Genomic DNA, 22,126 nt, shown 5'->3' with positions numbered 1-22,126 from the left:
TAGCAGCGTAGTATTCCATTGTGTAGATGTACCATAGTTTTCTAATGCACTCATCTGCTGATGGGCATTTAGGCTGTTTCTAAATCTTAGCTATGGTGAATTGTGCTGCTATGAACATAGGGGTGCATATATCCTTTCTGATTGGTGTTTCTAGTTTCTTGGGATATATTCCTAGAAGTGGGATTACTGGGTCAAAAGGCAGTTCCATTTTTAGTTTTTTGAGAAAACTCCATACCGTTCTCCATAGTGGCTGCACCAGTTTGCATTCCTACCAGCAGTGCACAAGGGTTCCTTTTTCTCCACATCCTCACCAGCACTTGTCGTTTGTTGATTTGTTGATGATTGCCATTCTGACAGGTGTGAGATGCTACCGCATTGTCATTTTGATTTGCATCTCTAGGATAATTAGTGACTTTGAGCATATTTTCATATGTCTCTTGGCCTTCCTTCTGTCTTCTTTCGAAAATATTCTATTTAGGTCCGTTGCCCATTTTTTTATTGGATCATTTATCTTCCTTTTATTAAGTTGTATAAGTTCCCTGTAGATGTTGGAGATTAAACTTTTATCAGTGATAACATTTGCAAATATGTTCTCCCGTACAGTGGGCTTTCTTGTTGTTTTGTTGATGGTTTCTTTTGCCTTGCAAAAGCTTTTTATTTTGATGTAGTCCCATTTGTTTATTTTCTCTTTAGTTTCCATTGCCCTAGGAGCGGTATCAGTGAAGAAATTGCTTCAGCATATATCTGAGATTTCTCTGTCTGTGGATTCCTCTAGTATTTTTATGGGGGAAAGAGATATTCTTAATCTTATTCTTTGATATTTGATAATGATGGTTGGAATATTGTTTGAAGCCTGAAATGGGGGGACAAAAATAAGGTTATGTGCATACATGTTCACATACACCTCAGGGCTTAGCAACAATTATGGCTTCCACTAAAGGAAGAATACTAGTCTTTGAGATATTTCTTATTTTTATTAACTCTGAATTTATATTTATTGCTTTAGGAAGAAGAAGAGGAAGAGGAAGAAGAGGAAGAAGAAGAAGACATTGACCACCTGGTGAAGTTGCATCGCCAGAAACTAGCCAGAAGCAGCCTGAGAAGTGGCTCCTCCATGGTAAGTTCTGTTAGTTCTTTGACTGTAGACATGTTTGGATACCAGGAAGGAAGAAAGCACCACCTTGGAGCAGAGTAAGGACCTGGGGAAATATTCTAGTCACTCTTTCCAGGTAACCGAGATGCATTTGTTCCTGTCCTCCATTTAGACCGTGGTTGCTTACTGCACAGCTAGGTGTCTTCCTCAGCCTCTCTCCTAGAGATTATTATGTCAGGTAAGAATTAGGGATAGAGACGTGCTTCATCACAGCTTTTGAACAGTAACCCTTAACTTCTTTCTTAAAGAGTTACTCAGGCCATAAAGTGAGCAAGATCAGATTTCTTTATTAGAACCCAACCCAGATCTCACATTCAAGGATAGTGAGTGTCATGAGAAGGGCCTTGGAAGGATTAATTGGCATTAGGGTGTGATTAAGGAGCAATAGTTCTAACCATAATCATGAAGTTAAAAAGAACATTTAAGAATCAAGGCCTAGTTACATCATAAGTATAAAGATTGATGTTTAGGAGGAACAAGAGTCAGGAACCAGAGTGATTAGAGTTTGTTCCTGCTCATACACAGGAAGAGAATAGCAGGCTTGCAGAATTTATCACAACCTGAGAAGATGTATTTTTACCTCTGGTGGTATTTTGATCCATTCACTTTTTTTCTGTAGCCCTTTATAGGAATAAGATAGATAAAAGAAACACACAGATAATTAAGGCACTTTGTTTTAAGTATAACTGTCCCCTTCTAGCGAGTGTTTTAGCATATATAACAAATAACAGAAGTGAAGTTACATCCACCTTACCTGTATACTTTTCCCACCTTCTAAGGCAGGTGAAAATTAACAATAAAATATATAAAAAGAAGGGAAGAGGAGAAACTAAGAACCTATAGAAGCCATGAGCTGAAGTAAGAGTGCGACTAGATGTCTCTTATACTCTATTTACAAGAGTGTTGGTATACTGGCTTGTTGTAGGAACTTTGGAAACTTTTGTTTAATTCAGTGACTGTGGTTGTATCATGAGGAAAGATGTGAGCCATGTGGATGGGGGAGTATGCCTTCACCAGATGTTTGTGGGTGCTTTATCTTCAGAGTACAATAGGCAGCATGATGAGCATCTATAGTGAAGCTGGTGATTTCGGGAACATCTCTGTGACTGGCAAGATTGCCTTTTCCCTGAAGTATGAACAGCAAACACAGACTTTGGTCATTCACGTGAAGGAGTGCCACCAGCTGGCTTATGCTGATGAAGCTAAGAAGCGCTCTAATCCGTGAGTGTTTCTAGAATCTGACTGATGCTCTGAAATGAGAGCTCAGACCCTGTCATCTGTTTTGGAACTCTTGAACTGAGATTATCCCTTTCTGGACGAATAGGAATGTGTGACTGAGAGTGGGTAGGAGAGATGTGGGAAAGGGACCACGATTGGGAAAATATAAGAATGGCATATCTAAGAGAGTTTGATATGACCTTTTAATTTCCTCATGGCATATGTATATGGAGAGCATGGAAATGAAGAATAGGTTGAGAAAAGATGGTGAATTACTAAGTACTCTCCTTGGTTTCCAGATATGTGAAGACTTATCTGCTGCCTGACAAGTCCAGGCAAGGAAAAAGAAAAACCAGCATTAAGAGGGACACCATAAATCCACTATATGATGAGATCTTCAGAGTAAGTATCCAGATCTAGAGGGAAGGGGAACATGTTCTGTCTTGTGCACTAAGTAAGCTGTAGCTGTTCTCCTGCTACATGGCTGGTTGACATGGTTTTCAGTGGCCATGGCTGTGTCTGGGAATACACTATAGGCATCTGTTCACATCCTGATTTCCAGAGAAGAGAACAAAGGTGATCTGGCTTTCTTGAAATATTGTGAAGTTAGATATTCACATGGCCACAAATCTCCATTTAAGAAGTCATTTGGTGGATCAAAGATGGCGCCAGAATAGATAGAAGTTACACTTACCTTCTCTCAGGACCATATCAAAATTACAACTAAACTACAGAACAATCAACCTGAATACCCAACTGAAGACCAGCTGAACAGAAGTCATAACTTAGGATATACAGAAGATGGCACGTTGAGACTGGTAAGAGGGGCAGAGACATGAAAAGGACTGACCCTGTACTCAGTTGCTGAGGTTTAGAATCTGAAGGGATATTTCTGCTGAAGCGGTGCCCTTATAGGTGCAAGGGACCTCAACTACATGCCAGCTCCCTAGCCTAGAGTACCATAGTTGGGAAAAGGAGCTCACATAATATCTGGCTGTGAAAATCAGCAGGGAATCCATCCACCAAGGTATGATGGGAGACTACTAGAAACCCAGGAACCCTCTTAAAGAACCAGTACACAAAATCTCACTTTCAGGCACTCACCCTGGGCACTATGGAAGGGATGATGGCTCGAAGGAGGGAGGAGACTGGTTTCATACAGGGAGAGATTGGGAAAGGGCTGGAGGGATAGCCACCAATTGTGCTGAGTCTCTCTTTTATACTGCCCATTGATGCCATCTTTCCTGGGTTGAGCACTTTCATCCATACAGCATTAGCCAGGAGAGATGCACTTGCCCCTCCCCACTGACTACCTGAGATCCACTCTGCCAAGATAACTCCAATGGAGGTATCTACTCATGGTCTCCAGCCTGGACCTGCATTGCAGTCTTTCTTGAAAAACTCTCAAGGAAGTTCAGAAAAACTCAGGGAATGCCTCACACACACACACACACACAGGGAGAAACTGAGTTGTGTAGCTTTGGGGTGGGGGCCATTTTTCCCCCATATGCACAAGGAGGCACTACAATTCCTGTGTTTGGACAGTCTCCACGATCACACAGCATCAGCCTAGGGAGAGGCATTAGCCCCTCTCTGCCAACTCCCTCAGGGCCCACCCCACTGCAAAGGTTTGCAGGCCTCAAGCAGGTAGCAGCTGGCCTTGGCATACCCTGAGACTTCTGCTGAGTGGCCTTAGACCCAGCACTGGTGCCTACTTTGTATGAAACACTCACCCCTACCAGATAACTCACTGAGAACTTGCCTCATGCAGCTCAAGTACTACCAGAGGCTCTTTTAGAGGCTGAGTCTAATAGGCAGCCAGCAGGTGGTGATGAGTTTTGGGGTGCCTTGGGACTTTTGGTGACCTGCCCCAGACTCAGTACTGGTGTCAGCCAGCCTTGATGCACAGCTTGGCCCCTCCAGTAAGAACTCAGGCCATGCAAGAGCAGCTACTAACTGTGAATTTCCTTGTGGGGCCGAACAGGTAACCTGGGACCCGCTACAGACTATCTAAATTGACGTGCACTGGAGTCCCTTCGAAGAGGCCTCAGAACCGACACATTGGTGGCTAGCTTGAGGCCACATCAGAACATGGCACATAGAAAGGGAGATCTTGGCATGTACCAGAACCTGCAGGTGCAAGTTCCACCTCAGGGGTCAACAGCTCATATACTGTGGTTGGGGTCAATTCTCACAGGCTGAACCTGCCTGAGGGTCAACTCCACCCACAGTTGGGCCAACATCATTCAAGACTCAAATGTAACAGGAGGGATCACATAACCCACTCAAGACACACTTCTAAATCACCCAGCTCAGGTAGTCATAAAACTGCACTGCTAAGACCCACAGAACACCTACTACATAAGGCCACTTTACAAAAACTGGGAGAAATAACGTATCTACCAAATACTTAGAAACAAACACACAGAGGCAGCCAAAATTGGAAGATAAAGACACATGTCCCAAATAAAAGAACAGAAAAAATCTCCAGAAAAAGAAATAAATGGAATGGAGGCAAACAATAAAGTGATACAGAGTTCCAAGTAATGGTTATAAGGATGCTGAAGGAACTTAGAGGAAGAATGGATGAAGTCAGTGAGAATTTCAAAAAAAGAGCTACTAAGAATAAGAAAGGACATAGAAACCATAAAAAAAAAACAGTCAAAATGAGTAATACAATATCTAAAATGAAGAATAAACTATCAGAAATCAATAGCAAATTAGATGAAGAAGAGGATTGAATCAGTGATTTGGAATACAATGTAGCAGAAAATACCCAATCAGAGAATTGAAAGGAAAAAAAGAATTAAAAAAAAAAAGAAGATTCAGGGACCTCTGTGAAGACATCAAGTTTAACAACATCCATATCATCTGGGAACTAGAAGGAGAAGAGAGAGAATAAGGGATTGAAAACCTATTTGAAAAAATAAAGACTGAAAACTTTCCTACCCTGATGAATGAAAAAGTCACACAGGTCCAGGAAGTACAGAGTCCTAAATAAGATGAACCCAAACAGACCCACACCAATACACATCATAATTAGAATGGCAAAGAGAAAATCATAAAATCAGCAAGAGAAAGACAGTTACCTGCAAAGGTGCCCCAATAAGACTGTCAGCTGATTCCACAACAGAAACTTTTCAGGCCGGAAGTGACTGGCATGAAATATTCAAAGTGGTGATAAAGACCTAGAACCAGGATTACTATACCTGGCAAGGCTACCATTTAAAACTGAAGGAAAATAAAGGGCTTCCCAGAGAAGAAAAAGCTAAAGGAGTTCATCACCACCAAACTGGTATTACAAGATAGGTTCAAGGGAGTTAAAGAAAAAAGAAAGTAAAAACAGAAAAATAAATATGAATGAAAATAGCAATAAATATGTACCTATAAATAATCACTTTATATTTAAATGGATTAGATGCACCAATCAAAAGACATAGGGTAGCTGAATGGATAAGAAAATAAGATCCTTCAGTCTACAAGAGGTCTACTTCAGATCAAAAGACACACAGACTGAAGTCAAGGATGGAAAAAGATATTTCATGCAAATAGAAATGTAAAAAAGGCTGGATATCAGTACTTATATCAGACAAAATAGATTTTAAAGGCTATAAAAAAAGACAAAGAAGACCATTACATAAAAATAATTGGATCAATCCAACAAGAGGATATAACCCTTGTTAACATTTATGCACCCAACACAGGATCGTGTAAATATATAAAGGAAATATTTATGGACATAAAGGGAGAGGTCAAGAGTAATACAGTCATAGCAGGCTACCTTAACACCCCATGACATTAATGGATAGATCTTCCAGATGGAAAATCAACAAGGAAACAGCAGCCTTGACACGTTAGACTAGATGGATTTAATTAATATTTTCAGATCATTTTACTTCAAAATGGCAGAATATACATTCTTTTCAAGTGCACATGGAACTTTTTTTGCAAAATAGACCACATGTTAAAATGTCTCAATAAATTTAAAAAAGATTGAAATCATATCAAGTATCTTCTCCAATCACAATCTTTTGAAACTAGAAATCAATTACAAGAAAAAATGAAAAACACACAAACACATGGAGGTTAAATAACATATTACTAAACAATAAATTGATTAACAATAAGATCAAGGAAGAAATAAAAAAATACCTTGAGAAAAATAAAAACAGAACAACCCAAAATTTATGAGACACAGTGAAAGCAGTCTCAGTAGGGAAATTCATAGCAATACAGACCTACCTCAAGAAAAATCTCAATAGTGCACAAGAGTTCCCTTTTCTTCGCATCCTCACCAGTACTTGTTATTTGTTGATGATAGCCATTCTTACAGATGTGAAGTGCTACCTTGTTGTCGTTTTGATTTGCATCTCTCAGATGATTAGTGACTTTGAGCACGTTTTCATATGCCTTTTGGCCTTCTGTATGTCCACTTTGGGGAATGCAGACTGGTGCAGCCTCTGTGGAAAACAGTTTGGAGTTTCCTCAAAAAATTAAAAATGGAACTCCCATTTGACCCAGTGATCCCACTTCTAGAATATATCCCAAGAGATCAGAAATACCTATCAGAAAGAATATATGCACCCCTATATTCATAGTAGCACAATTTACAATAGCTAAGATTTAGAAACAGCCTAAGTGCCCATCAGTAGATGGGGGGATTAAAAACCTATGGTACATCTATACGATGGAATACTAGGCAGCTATGAAAAAGAAAGAACTCTTACCATTTGCCACAGCATGAATGGACCTAGAGAGCATTATGCTAAGCAAAATAAGCCAGTTAGAGAAAGATAAGTATCATATGATCTTACTCATGTGGAATCTAATGACCATCATAAACTGATGAACAAAAATAGACCCAGAGACATAGAAACATCAAACAAACTGTCAAACCTCAGAGGGAAGGCAGAGGAGGGTGAAGGGGGTGGGGGGAGGATATCAACCAATGCACTCATATGCATATATGCATAACCCAAGGACACAGACAGAGGGTGGTGAAGGCTTGGGGTGGGGGTGGGAGAGGGCAATGGGGAACAAAAGGGACATATGTAATACTTTCAACAATAAAGATTTCTTTTTTTAAAAAAAGAAAAATCTCAAATAGACAATCTAACCTTACACCTAAAGGAACCATAAAAAGAACAACAAACAAAGCCCAAGTTGAATAGAAGGAAATAATAATCATAGCAGAAATAAATGAAATAGAGATTAAAATAAACAACACAGCTTTCTGCCAGTAGACGCCAATGAGTAAGCATGATTAAAGTCCCCCACCCCTTGGGAAAAGGGGACCACGCAGGCTTGCGCGCAGCACTGGAGTTCGCACACTTGCGTTTTTTCCTCTTTGAATCCTTGCTTCTGATTACTGAGCCCAATACATAGGATCACCCAGTTGGGGACACCCTAGGAGACTGCAGGGGAAAGTTGTTTTTCCGGAACCTGGGGATCAGAGCCGGGAGTGACCATCGGAGAACCAGCTCTGGGGCAGCCCACTCCCACAAACCGGTATTGAATGCCACAGGGAAAGCAGGATCTAAGCACAGGCTAGAGAGGACCTATAAACCGGGAGATCAATCCAGAAACACTGCCACCCAGGGGCTGAATCACAAATTGACTCTTGTGTAATCACAAATAAAGGAATACAAGAAAGTAAGACACACTGCCTGCTTAAAAATCAGGACTGGCTTACAACACTGAGGAGCAGTGGAATGCAGGGAACTGCAATACTGTCCTGACTGGGAAACAGGTGTGCCAAACAGAACAATAGAGGAAGTGAATGACCTTCACTACTGCACATTTTATTTTTATTTATTTTATTTATTAATTATTTTTTTCTGTTTCATATTTTACTTAAGAAACGAATTTTTTCCCTCACTTGATTTTACCTTTTTAATTATTACAATTTTATTTTCAATCACTATTATTACTACTACTATTTTACCTTTTTTTTAAAAAAAGTGTCATTTCATTTTCTCTTTATTTGACTTTGAGATTAGTGTTCTACATTCTATTTTCATCTTTCCTTTAGCATCATTCTACTCTATCTCAACTCTACTTTTATGCCATCACTCTCTTCCTAACTTTTCCCCGTTTGTTGTCCTGTTTCTCTTACCCTTTTCCTGCTTTAGATTTTCCCTATTCTTTCTTTTTACCCCCTGTTAAAATTTCACCATACTTATATATCTAATTTCCAATTGCCTGCTCCGTGTTCATACACACCTCTCTCTTCTTTCTCTTCACTATCCAAAAAATTGTTTTTCTCTCTGTCCTTTTGTTGTTGTTGGCTTGAATGTTGATTATGTCGATTTTTTATGCTTGTTTGTGAGATTGTTTTGCCTATTCTTTTTGTTTTGTAGTTTTTGTTTGCTTTGTTTTTGTTTGTTTTTTGTTTTTTTGCTTCTGTTTTCCCTCACCTTGCTTGATATTAGTTGTTGTTTGTAGTTTGTATTCATCTCCAGGTACTTGTTGTTGGCATTTGCTGGGATTAGTGGCTGTTCTTTTGGAGTTTTCTCCCCATATACACAATTTGTTCCCTTTTTCTTTCCTATTCCCTTTCTTTTCTCTCTTACTTTTTTTCCTTTTCTCAATTTCATTTTGGCACTCCTTTCTTTTTTTTTTCTCTTCTTCTTTCTCTCCTATCCCCTAATTTGCCTTTCTCTGGTGGTCACCTTTATTTGGGGTTATTAATATCGTGAATACATTTCTGTTCAGTGCCTTGTGTGTTGTACCTGGTTGTGTTGTATTTTGTGCCTTTAAATCAATGCAGGAGAGAGAGAACTACATAACCAACACCTGGAGAAGAGAGATCATGGGGAGACAAAGAAACAGCCTGCATATGAAAGTAAAGCAGGCATCACCAGAAAAGGAAGTAAATGAAATGGAGGCAATCAACCTGTCAGAGAAAGAATTCAGAGAAATGGTCATAAGGTGGCTGAAAAGAATGGAAGACAAATTCGACAATATGAGTAAGAACCAAGAGGAAATGAAGAAGAACCAAGAAGAAATGAAAAATGACATTGCTGCTGTAAAGAATTCAATAGAAAGCATCAAGAGTAGACTAGAAGAAGCAGAGGACCGCATCAGTGAGCTAGAAGACAAGGTAGGAAAAAATACCCAAGTAGAGCAGCTTCTAGAAAAAAAAATGAAAAAGCAGGAGGAGAGCCTAAGGGAACTTTGGGACAACACGATACGAAACATAATAGGGGTTCCAGAAGGAGAGGAAACTGAGCAAGGAATAGAAAACCTGTTTGAAGAAATAATGACAAAACTTCCCTGATATAGGGAAGAAAAAACTCACACAAATCCAAGAAGCTCACAGAGTCCCAAGCAAAATGAACCCCAAAAGACCAACACCAAGGCACATTATAATTAAATTGGCAAACACCAACGACAAAGTAAAAATCTTAAAAACATCCGGAGAGAGACAGAAAGTTACCTACAAAGGAACCCCCATCAGACTAGCAACGGATTTCTCAACAGAAACTCATCAGGCCAGAAGGGAATGGAATGAAATATACAAAGTCATGCAAAGGAAGGGTCTCAATCCAAGAATATTGTACCCAGCAAGGCTATCAATCAAAATTGAGGATGAAATCAGGAGCTTCACAGACAAAATAGGACTAAGGGAATTTATTACCACCAAACCAGCAATGCAAGAAATGCTAAAGGGTCTGCTGTAAAAAAAGCAAAAAAAAAGCACTAGAAAGCAAAGAAGAAACACAGGAGTATAGAATAAAAATGGCGACAAATAAGTACCTATCAATAATAACTTTAAATGTAAATGGATTAAATGCCCCAATCAAAAGACATAGGGTAATGGATTGGATAAGAAAACACATCCCATATATCTTCTGTCTACAACAAACCCACCTCAGAAAAAAGATGGACACAGACTGAGGGTGAAAGGATGGAAAAAGTGTTTTTCAGGCGAATGGAAAGGAAAAAAAGCTGGGGTAGCAATACTTATATCTGACAAATTAGATCTCAAAGTGAAGGACATAATAAGAGATAAGGAAGGCCACTTCATAATACTAAAGGGAGAAATCCAACAAGAAGAAATAACTCTGGTAAACATATACGCACCCAATACAGGAGCACCCAAATACATAAAAAACTCCTGGAGGATATCAAAGGAGAGATTGACAGCAATACAATCATAGTAGGAGACTTTAATACCCCACTATCACCATTGGACAAATCCTCTAAACAAAAAATCAGCAAAGAAACATCAATCCTAAATGACTTACTAGACCAGATGGAATTAATCGACATCTTCAGAACATTTCACCCCAAAACCACAGAATATACATTCTTCTCAAGTGCACATGGGTCATTTTCAAAGATAGACCATATGTTGGCTCATACACAAAGTCTCTTCAAATTCAAAAAGATAAAAATAATATCAAGCATCTTCTCAGATCACAGTGGCATAAAACTGGAAATCAACTACAATAAAAACAATCCAAAGAAATCAAACACATGAAGACTAAACAGCATGCTATTAAACAATGACTGCATTAGCAGAGAGATCAAGGAAGAAAGAAAAAACATCATGGCAACAAATGACAATGAAAACACAACAATCCAAAATCTATGGGACACAGCGAAAGCAGTCCTGAGAGTGGAGTTCATAGCTCTACAAGCCTACTGCAAAAAAACAAGAAACAATGGTAATAAATTACCTAACCCTACAACTTAAAGAGTTAGAAAGAGAGCAAAAAGAAAAGCCCAGTGTAAGCAGAAGGAAGGAAATAATAAAGATCAGAACAGAGATAAAGGACATTGAGACAAAAAATACACACAACAAAAATGATACAAAAGAACAACAAAAACAAGAGCTGGTTCTTTGAAAGTATAAACAAGATTGATGAACCTCTAGCCAGGCTCACCAAGAAGCAAAGAGAGAGGAACCAAATAAACAAAATCAGAAATGAAAGAGGTGAAATAACAACAGACCCCACTGAAATAAAAAGGCTTGTTAAAAAATACTATGAACAACTCTATTCCAACAATCTGGACAACCTGGAGGAAATGGACATGTTCCTAGAAAAATATAACCTTCCAAAACTTAATCAGGAAGAATCTAAACATCTCAATAGGCCAATAACTGTGGAAGAAATTAAAGGAGTCATCAAAAAGCTTCCAGCAAACAAAAGCCCGAGGCCAGACAGCTTCACAGGGGAGTTTTACCAAATATTCAAGGAAGAACTAAAACCTATCCTCCTCAGACTATTCCAAAAAATTCAAGAGGAAGGAACACTTCCAAGCTCCTTCTATGAAGCCAGCATCACCCTAATAACAAAACCAGATAAAGACAACACAATGAAAGAGAATTACAGGCCAATATCCCTCATGAACGCAGATGCCAAAATCCTCAACAAAATTCTAGCAAATCGGCTCCAGCAGTACATCAGAAATATCATACACCATGACCAAGTAGGATTTATCCCAGGAATGCAAGGATGGTACAATATCCGCAAATCAATAAAAGTGATACATCACATAAACAAATTGAGAGATAAAAATCACATAGTCTTATCAATTGATGCAGAAAAAGCATTTGACAAAATCAAACACCCTTTCTTGATAAAAACTCTTAACAAGGTGGGAATAGAAGGATCATACCTCAACATAATAAAGGCTATATACGATAAACCCACAGCTAACATCATACTCAATGGGCAAAAACTAAAACCATTTCCCCTAAGAACAGGAACAAGACAGGGATGCCCACTCTCACCACTCCTGTTTGACATAGTACTGGAAGTATTAGCCATTGCAATTAGACAAGAAGTAGAAATAAAAGGCATTCAAATTGGAAAAGGAGAAGTAAAGCTGTCCTTATTTGCAGATGACATGATATTGTACATAAAAAACCTGAAAGACTCCATCAAAAAATTATAGACTTAATAAATGAATTTGGCAATGTAGCAGGATACAAAATTAACTCCAAGAAATCTATGGCATTTCTATACACCAATAGTGAACTTAGAGAAAGAGAGACTAAAAAAGCAATCCCATTTACCATTGCACCAAAAAAATTAAGATACCTAGGAATAAACTTAACTAAGGAGGTAAAAGACCTATACGTGGAAAACTATAGGGCACTGAAAAAAGAGATAGAGGAAGATGTAAACAGTTGGAAGAACATACCATGTTCATTGATTGGGAGAATCAACATCATTAAAATGTCCATACTTCCCAAACCAATCTATAGATTCAATGCACTCCCCATTAAAATACCAACAGCATATTTCACAGACCTAGAAAGAACTCTCCAAAAATTCATCTGGAATAAAAAAAGACCCCGAATAGCCACAGCAATCCTGAAAAAGAAGATCAAAGTAGGTGGGATCTCAATACCAGATATCAAGCTGTATTACAAAGCCACTGTTCTCAAAACTGCCTGGTACTGGCACAAGAACAGACATATAGATCAATGGAATAGAATAGAGAACCCAGAAATCGACCCAAATCACTACACTCAATTAATATTTGACAGAGGAGGCATGGACATACAATGGAGTCAAGACAATCCCTTCAATAAACAGTGTTGGGAAAATTGGACAGATACATGCAAAAAAAAAAATGAATCTAGATCACCAACTTACACCATACAGAAAAATAAACTCAAAGTGGATCAAGGACTTAAACATACGACGAGAAGCCATCAAAATACTAGAGGAATCCACAGGCAGAGAAATCTCAGACATATGCCGAAACAATTTCTTCACTGATACTGCTCCTAGGGCAATGGAAGCTAAAGAGAAAATAAACAAATGGGACTACATCAAAGTAAAAAGCTTTTGCACAGCAAATGAGACCAGTAAAAGTCTAAGAAAGCCCACTGCATGGGAGAACATATTTGCCAATGATATCAATGATAGGGTTTAATCTCCAACATTTACAGGGAACTCAGGCAGCTTAACAAAAAAAAAGATAAACAACCCAATGAAAAAATGGGCAACTGATCTAAATACACACTTTTTGAAAGAAGACAGAAGGAAGGCCAAGAGACATATGAAAACCTGCTCAAAGTCACTAGTCATCCGAGAGATGTAAATCAAAACAACAATGTGGTACCATCTCACACCTGTCAGAATGGCTATTAACAAATCAACAAATGACAAGTGCTGGCGAGGATGCGGAGAAAAACGGACCCTCGTGCACTGCTGGTGGGAATGCAGACTGGTGCAGCCACTGTGGAGAACAGTATGTAGTTTCCTCAAAAAACTAAAAGTGGAACTCCCATTTGACCCAGTGATCCCACTTCTAGGAATATATCCCAAGAAACTAGAAACACCAATCAGAAGAATTTATACACCCCTATGTTCATAGCAGCACAATTCACCATAGCTAAGATTTGGAAACAGCCTAAGTGCCCATCAGCAGATGAGTGTATTAAAAAACTGTGGTCCATCTACACAATGGAATACTACGCTATGGTAAAAAAGAAGGAGTTCTTACCATTTGCAACAGCATGGATGGAGATGGAGAGCATTATGCTAAGTGAAATAAGCCAGGCAGTGAAAGATAAATATCACATGATCTCACTTATTTGTGGAATATAATGAACAACATAAACCGATGAACAAAAAAGATCCAGAGACAGAGAAACATCAATCAGAACGTCAAACCTCAGGGAAGGTATGGTAGTGTGGGGTTAAGGGGGAGAGATCAACCAAAGGACTTATATGAATGCATATAAGCCTAATCAATAGACACAGACAACAGGGGGGTGGGGGCATGGATGGTAGGTCGGGGGTAATGGGCGAATAAGGACACATATGTAATACCTTAATCAATAAAGAAATTTAAAAATGCCCCTCCTTGCAGTCCTCATGTCTATGTCAAAGTCTCCCCAAAAGCCTGAACAGATGCAGAAGCTCTTTAACAGAGCTTTGTGCTTTGGAACAACCATTGAGAGTCTGAGAAGTGAATATGAGCAATGGGGAATGTTCACAGACTGTGTGGTGATGAGAGATCCTAACACCAAGCACTCCAGAGGCTTAGGGTCTGTCATTTATACCACTGTGGAGGTGGTGGATGCAGCCATGAATGCCAGGTCACACAAGGTGGCTGGAAGAGTTGTGGAACTAAAGAATGCTGTCTCAAGAGAAGATGCTCAACGACCTGATGGCCACTTAACTATGAAAAATATTTTTGTCAATGGTATTAAAGAAGACATTGAAGAACATCACCTAAGAGATTATTTTGAACAGTATGAGAAAATTGAAGTGATTGAAATTATGACTGACTGAGGCAGTGGCAAGTAGAGGTTTGCTTTTGTAACCTTTAATGACCATGACTCTGTAGACAAGACTGTCATTCAGAAATACCATAATGTGAATGGCCATAACTGTGAATTAAGGAAATCCTATCTAAACAAGAGATGGCTAGTGCTTCATCCTTCCAAAAAGATCAAAGTGGTTCTGGAAACTTTGGTGATGGTTACAGAGGTGGCTTTGATGGGAACGACAACTTTGGTTATGGAGGAAACTTCAGTGGTTGAAGTGGCTTTGGTGGCAGCCATGGTAGTGGTAGCTGGGATGGCTATAGTGTATTTGGTAATTATGGAAGCAATTTTGGAGGTGGTTGAAGCTACAGTGATTCTGGCAATTACAACAATCAATCTTCAAAGTTTGGACCCATGAAATGAGGAAACTTGGAGGCAGAAACTCTGGCCCCTATGGTGGTAAAGACCAATCCTTTGCCAACCCATGAAACCAAGGTGTCTATGGTGGTTCTAGCAGCAGCAGAAGTTTTTAATTACTGACAGGAAACAAAGCTTAGCCGGGGAGGAGAGTCTGGGAACTGACAGGGAAGCTACAGGTTACAAGAGATTTGTGAACTCAGGCAAGCACAGTAGAGACAGGACCTAGCTACTACCAAGAAGACATGTTTTAGACAATACTAATCTGTATGGGCAAAGGAAACCATCAACAAAATGAAAAGGGAACACACTGAATGAGAAAACATATTTGTCAATGATACATATGATAAGGGGTTAATTTCCAAAATATATAAAGAACTTATACTACTCAACACCAAGAAGACAAACAACCCAATTTAAAAGTGGGCAAAGGACCTGCATAGACACTTTCCCAAAGAGGACATACAGATGGCTAATATACATGAAAAGATGCTCCATATCACTAATCATCAAAGGGATGCAAATTGAAACCACACTGAGATAGCACCACATGCCTGTCAGAATGGCTCATCAATAAATTAACAAGTGCTGGTGAGGATGTGGAGAAAAGGAATCCGTGGGGAACTGCTGGTGGGAATGCAGACTGGCACAGGCACTGTGGAAAACAGTATGCAATTTCTTCAAAAAATTAAAAATGGAACTGCATTCTGATCCAGTGATCTCACTTCTGGGAATATATCCAAAGAAACTCGAATTTGTAGCAGGTTAAGAGCCCTTGAGCGACCTCAGTTTTCCCAGCAGCCCCATTCAAAGAGCCCAAACTGAATGAAGCACTGGTTTAGCCCAGTACTAGCCCCACAATCCTACAAGGGAGGCATTACCATAATTCTATTTTACATATGAAGGAACTGAAGTCCAGAGTGGTTCAACCATGTTTGTAAAGTCACACAGAAAGTGAGAAGGCTGGATGCCTGATTCCAAATTCATTGCTCTTTCAGCCATACCAGAATTGTCTGGAGCAGGATCAGGACCTAGTAGGTGCTAGTGAGAGAAGACAGTCAAGAATAGGAGCAGGGAGATTGGGTACATTATTCAAGGCAGGGTGGGGGGGATACATGGGATTCAACTAGAGTTTAAAAAAAAGAAGAAAGTAAACAAAGAAAATAGAAACAGACTTACAGGTACAGAGAACACAGTGATGGGTGCCAGAAAGAAGTGGGGGTTGGGGGAGCTGGGTGAAAAAGGTGAAGAGATTAAGTACTAGTTGGGCCCTAGCCGGTTTGACTCAGTGGATAAAGCATCAGCCCATGGACTGAAGGGTCACAGGATCCATTCTGATTAAGGGCACAAACCTCCGTTGCAGGCTCAGTCCCCAGTTGGTGCGCATGCAGGAGACAATCAATCAATGTGTCTCTCTCACATGGATGTTTCTTTCTCTGTTTTGCCCCCTCCCTTCCACTCTCTCTAAAAAGCAATGGAAAAATGTCCTCAGGTGAGGATTAGCAACAATAAAAAGAAGTACTAATTGGTAGTTACAAAATAGTCATGGGGATGTAAGGTACAGCACAGAGAATATAGTGAACAATATTGTAATAACTTATGTATGGTGCCAGGTGGGTACTTGAAATATTGGGAGGGGGGGCACTTTGTAAAACTTATGATTGTCTAACCGCTGTGCTATATACCAGAAAGTGATACAAAATAATGTTGAATATAATCTATAATTATAAAGTAAAATTTAAATAGCATCATTTGGGATCAGGAGTCTCTGGGCAGTTTTTTTTAATGTTCCAGTATTCTCTTACCCACTCAAGGAAAATTAATTTCCAGGTTCTCCCATGGAATATGGTAGGTTATTTTGGTCAAATGGGGTAAGTGGAGGCTTTGAGTGAGGAAACTCATAGTGCTTAGGGACTAGAGTAATGTGATGTTTGATACTATGGACTTTGGGTATGGTTGCTCAGATTTTGGAGTAATCTTTGCTGAGGAATTATCACTAATTATCTTGGTCTTCTCCTTGTTTTTCACAGTATGAGATCCCAGAATCTCTCCTGGCCCAGAGGACGTTGCAGTTCTCAGTTTGGCATCATGGTCGTTTTGGTAGAAACACTTTTCTTGGAGAGGCAGATGTCCAGATGGATTCCTGGAAGCTTGATAAGAAACTGGATCATTGCCTTCCTTTGCATGGAAAGGTAGTCTGCTTTTACAACTCAGGCAGTTTGCATCTGAGGTGGAGTTGTCTCCAGTGTCCTCTGCTGGTACTTGTTGGTACTGTCTTTGAATGTAGTCTGTTGTATAGTTCTAGTGCACTCTGCTGGAGTTTCCGAGTTTGACAGTAATTTCATATGCACTTGTATGACCAGCAGATGAAGCCATAGTTTTCTTTGAAAAGTCTTTCATATGTGTGCCACACTTTTCCTCCTAAACTTCCAGAGCCTGGGTATATCCTAACATCCTAAATTGCACCTCGTCTCCAAGCTAACCTTTTCGGTGTATCCTAATCTGCACTCCTTTCCCAAGCTAACTTTTTCACTAAAGAAGTGGGAAGTAAAACAATTAATGGAGTTCCAATTGCTGTGCTCTTGGTAACACAAGCCATGGAAATGGAGATGGCACCTCAGGTAAGAGTTTATCAGTGTGTATAATAGTGGCTGGGATTTGAGTACAGACCTAGATTTGAATCCTGGTCCTGCTATTTGCCAGGTAGTTAAGTCATCTAATTTATAAAATAACTTAGGTAAGTCACCTAACTTCTGTGAACCTTAGTTTTTTCATTTATAAAATGAAGATAATAACATTCCTCGTTTGAAGGATTGTATTAAAAGTACCGATTAGTGCCTGGTACATAATGAACATTCAATAGGTTGCTGTCATTCTGGTTAAGATGAAGTTGCTAAAACAGAGTTAGGACTTCTTGATTATCAGAACTATTCAATTTCAAGGTCCTTCAGTAACACTTTTTTTATACTAGCGTTTTAATTGCTAAAAATAGGACATGGCACATAGAATATTTCTGGAAAGGTAGACAAGAAACTAGTAATAGTGGCTGCCTCCAGGAGGAGAGACTGAGGTGGGAGGGCAATTTAGTTTTCTCTATCTGCCCTTTTAAAGTGCTTGAACTTTTTAGTGTGTGTGTGTGTGTGATACCACTCATTTAAAAATTAAGAATAAAAGAATTTATATGTACATGGTTAAAAATGAAAACAACATAGACATGTATAAGAAGAAAAGTAGATTCCATTCCCTAGAAATAACTGTTTATCAACTACTTGGATAACTTTATAGAAATTTTAAGCAGCACAAATGTGCACATATCGAATTACATTTTTTCCTTTTTACACAAATGGGCTCATACAAAACTCATTGTTTATATATATCTTGATTTTTTATTTATCATTTATCATGGACATCTTTCTCTGCCATCACTTACAGATCTATCTCATTTTTATTGCTGTATAATATTCTTTCATGTGCCTGTATTGTAATTTATTTACCATTCCCCCACTGATATACATTTAAATTGTTTGCTTTTTTTTCCCTGTTAAACCTTTGCTGTAATATATGTGACTATAGAAGAAATTTCTGATGACGGAACTGCTGAGTCAAAGGAAATGTACATATAATATTTTGATAGCTACTGCCCTCCAAAACCACCAGTAAAAAGTAAAATTTGTCCCTTTAAATACTAGTAAAAACAGGAAAGAAATTATCACAAAACTATAGCATATTGTTAGAAATTTAGAATTTTTTAAGCATTTGGCACACAGTCGTTCTCTCAAGGGCCTACAGTTGATATAATTATATTAGAAATGGTAGTACAAACCATCATGAACTACTGCCAATAAAAATGCTTCACATCAAATTAAAGCTGCATTAAAATGGAGGTATTTGCTCTTTGCAATTATTTTGAACCAGAATGAAGATATATTATTGAAACAAACACACCAATTTCCAACTAAGGCTAAATCCAATTCTTAAGAGTCCACTGAAGTTCACAATTTAAATTTTGTAGACATTTTATAAACAATACAAAGACCATTTCAATATTACATATCTATTTTAACTTAAAACATTCTACATTTATTGTCTCTAGTTCATTTGTTTTTTCCCCCAGTAATCTTTTTGCCTCCCAATCAATATTCTCTTCCAGGCATTCACCACCTTTATTATTTTTTATATTGAATTTATTGGGGTAACATTGGTTAACAACATTATACAAATTTCATGTGTACAACTTTATAATACGAAATCTGTGTACTCTATTGTGTTCTTACCACCTGAAATCTAGTTTTCCTCCATCACCTTACATTTGACCCCCTTTACTCTCTATGTCCTCCCCCCAACCCCCTTACCCTCTGATAACTACTATTACTTCCCTTTTCTTTCTGTCACCCATACACTAAACTTTGTGCATTCTGGGTATGTGGTACATTTTTTTAAAGTTATAAGGATTATGCCCTCCTGGCATTGATGTAGTCAACGATAAGGACCTCATTTAGAGGAGCCCTGGTGAACACAGGCAGGTAAAAGGGCATTTCTAGTGTGCATCAGCTCATGCTCAAGATACTAAAGCATAAAGAACAGAGCCATCCTGAAAGAGCCAATAGAGTAAAGCAGTTCTGCTACCCACAGCCAAAGATGAAAGACCACTTGCTGTTCATCCAGGACATTCATTCATTCACTTTTGCATTCATTCAGTAAATATTTATGGAGCATGTACTATGTGCCAGGAACTTTGCTAAGTGTTGGGTATACTAGGATGAACAGGCTTGATTCCTGTACTTCTGGCATTTAGATTCTAGTGATAGAGATAGTCATTAATCAAAAGTAACATAAATAAATTTGAAATAAAAATTGCTGCATATTCAAGTCCTTGTAACAGAGTTCCATCTAGCCCTCAATTTTTTTATGAGAAGCTTTCTTTAAGAAAATGTTTCTTTGAAGGTCATTAAAGTGATACATGCTATTCTCTATACAGACATATACAGAATAAAATGTGAAAGCCCTCTTTTCTTTTACCATTCCATTCCCTTCCTTAGAAGAAACAAGTGTTAAGTTTGTCTGTATCCTTTGGGGGGGTTTCTATGCAGTGTAGTAGAGTGGTTAATGCCTGAATTTGAATCCTGCCTCTGCCAATTACTGTGTAAACTTGGGCAAATTACTTAACCTCTCTGTTCCCCTGTTCCATAATCTGTAAAATGGGAACAATAGTAACTATTTAATAGGGACTATTTTGAGGATTAAACAAAATGATATACTTAGAGTACTTATAACAGTGCCTGGCACAGAGTAAGTACTATTTAAGTGATAATGATAATAATCATTTCTTACATACATATATACATATGTACAAATATGAATATATTTTAATGCTAGAGGCCTGGTGCATGAAAATTCATGCACTAGAGGGGGGGTCCCTCAGCCCGGCCTGCCCCCTCTCACAGTCTGGGAGCCCTCAGGGGTGGGAGGTGACCCGGTGATCAGGGGAAGGCAGTGCCCCCATCACACCTCTGCTGCTGCCACTGCCAGCAGCGCAAGCCTTGGCCAGCCCTGTTTACCTGAGCCTTGGGTGGCCCTAGGTGGCTAGGCAGCCACCATCCAAGGCTTCCCTGCACCTCGGGCCGGCCCTGGGAGGCTGGGGGACTGAGGGGACTGGGGGACTCTGGAGGCAGGTGTGCGGAGTGTCCAGACCCACCTGGGGGTGGACCTGGCCCTGCTGCGCGCCTGCCGCCCCAGCAGGGCTGAGGGGACTGGGTGCTGCCATCTTGTGGCTGTGAGTGCTGCCATCTTTGAGGGCGTGGCATATCCCCTCCTTATTGGCTGTGGGCACCGCCATCTTTGTGAGGGCGTGATGGTCAATTAGCATATTCCATCTTTATTAGATAAGATAAGTGGGATACTTTTCTGCATCTTGCTTTAGTAACTTAACCTCACCAGACCGCTGTACCAATTTTTCGGTAATTACTGAATCTGCTGCTATACCGCTGTACCTAATTTTCGGTACTTTGCCTGGTACGTGAAAAAAATGCGTCACAAACTAAAAATAACCAACCAATCGTGGTCAAACCTCATAGTTAGCCATTGCAAATGTCTGCCCCCATATGTTTGAATTGACTTTGTGTGGTTTGATGTGAAAAAATTCTGAAAATTCACAATGAAACGAGTGGCTGATGAACCAAGCACTTCAACAGGAAAGCGAAGTAGGTCTAGGCTTATCACAGTCCAACAGGTGGTCGATACTTTGGTTGATTCAGACTCTGAGGTGGAATATTGGCACTAGATGAAAGGTAAACCTATTTTCTACAATGTCTCCAAGTTCCATCTTATTCTAACCACTTGTTTGCATGTGACTAACATTTTTCTATATCAGGTTGCTTTTTTCTCTTTAATGCTCAGGAGCCCAGGTATAGGGGACAGTTAGGTTCAGGGCCTCAGGTCTGGTAGGGTTAACATGTTGGATATCTTTCCATGTCAGTGTGTACAGATTCACCACATTCTTTTGATGATTGCATGCCATATGCCATATGAGGGCATTAAAAACACTCATTTAACCTTTCCTATATTGATTGATATGTTAAGTTGTTTCCACTTTTTGGCTATTACTAACAATACTTGTAGTAGAATCCTTCATCATGGTGTCAGTCCCCTGTGAGTTTATGTGACAAGCTTGCTGGAAGACCTGTGAGGGTGTTTGGAATCTAGTAGGTGTATCACCAAGTAGTAAAATAGTGGGCATTGCAGAAGACTTTTAGTTGGTTCTTCTGCATCTCCTTCTGAAGAAATTGTCTTAGAAACCTGTGACTGTCATAGCCTAGGGACCCTGGATTATATTCATAAGGAGAAGGATCCTCATGCTGTGAAGCTGTTTGGGGGGATAATTTTAGAATCTCCTCAGAAAGAGGTCCCAACAACTCCTGAAAAGCCCAGCTTGACCTTGGGTTTCCTTGTGTTTCAGATCAGTGCTGAGTCCCTGACTGGCTTGCCATCACACAAAGGCGAGTTGGTGGTTTCATTGAAATACATCCCAGCCTCCAAACTCCCTGTTGGAGGTGACCGGAAAAAGAGTGAGTTTTCTTTGGGGCCCTGGGTTTAGCCCTTAT

The 22,126-nt window shown here is 39.4% G+C and overlaps 1 protein-coding gene and 1 pseudogene across 4 annotated transcripts in view; both read left to right on the top strand.

Moving 5' to 3' along the window:
• SYTL4 (synaptotagmin like 4) overlaps positions 1–22,126 on the top strand; it is a 93,029-nt gene that overhangs the window by 61,330 nt on the left and 9,573 nt on the right. For all 3 annotated transcript variants that reach the window (XM_079764794.1, XM_079764792.1, XM_079764793.1), the window contains exons 10-14: positions 1,007–1,117; positions 2,196–2,374; positions 2,671–2,773; positions 17,057–17,218; positions 21,982–22,090. In XM_079764794.1, the coding sequence (XP_079620920.1) occupies positions 1,007–1,117; positions 2,196–2,374; positions 2,671–2,773; positions 17,057–17,218; positions 21,982–22,090 (664 nt within the window). The remainder of the gene's footprint in view (positions 1–1,006; positions 1,118–2,195; positions 2,375–2,670; positions 2,774–17,056; positions 17,219–21,981; positions 22,091–22,126) is intronic.
• Positions 14,188–15,562, top strand: LOC307096387 (heterogeneous nuclear ribonucleoprotein A1-like 2; annotated as a pseudogene). Its single transcript has one exon. The product of its transcript is annotated as a heterogeneous nuclear ribonucleoprotein A1-like 2 (transcript).

The sequence above is a fragment of the Cnephaeus nilssonii genome (genome assembly GCF_951640355.1).
Source record: "Cnephaeus nilssonii genome assembly, chromosome: X".
NCBI lineage: Eukaryota > Metazoa > Chordata > Mammalia > Chiroptera > Vespertilionidae > Cnephaeus > Cnephaeus nilssonii.
This window is presented reverse-complemented; position numbering and strand designations above follow the sequence as displayed.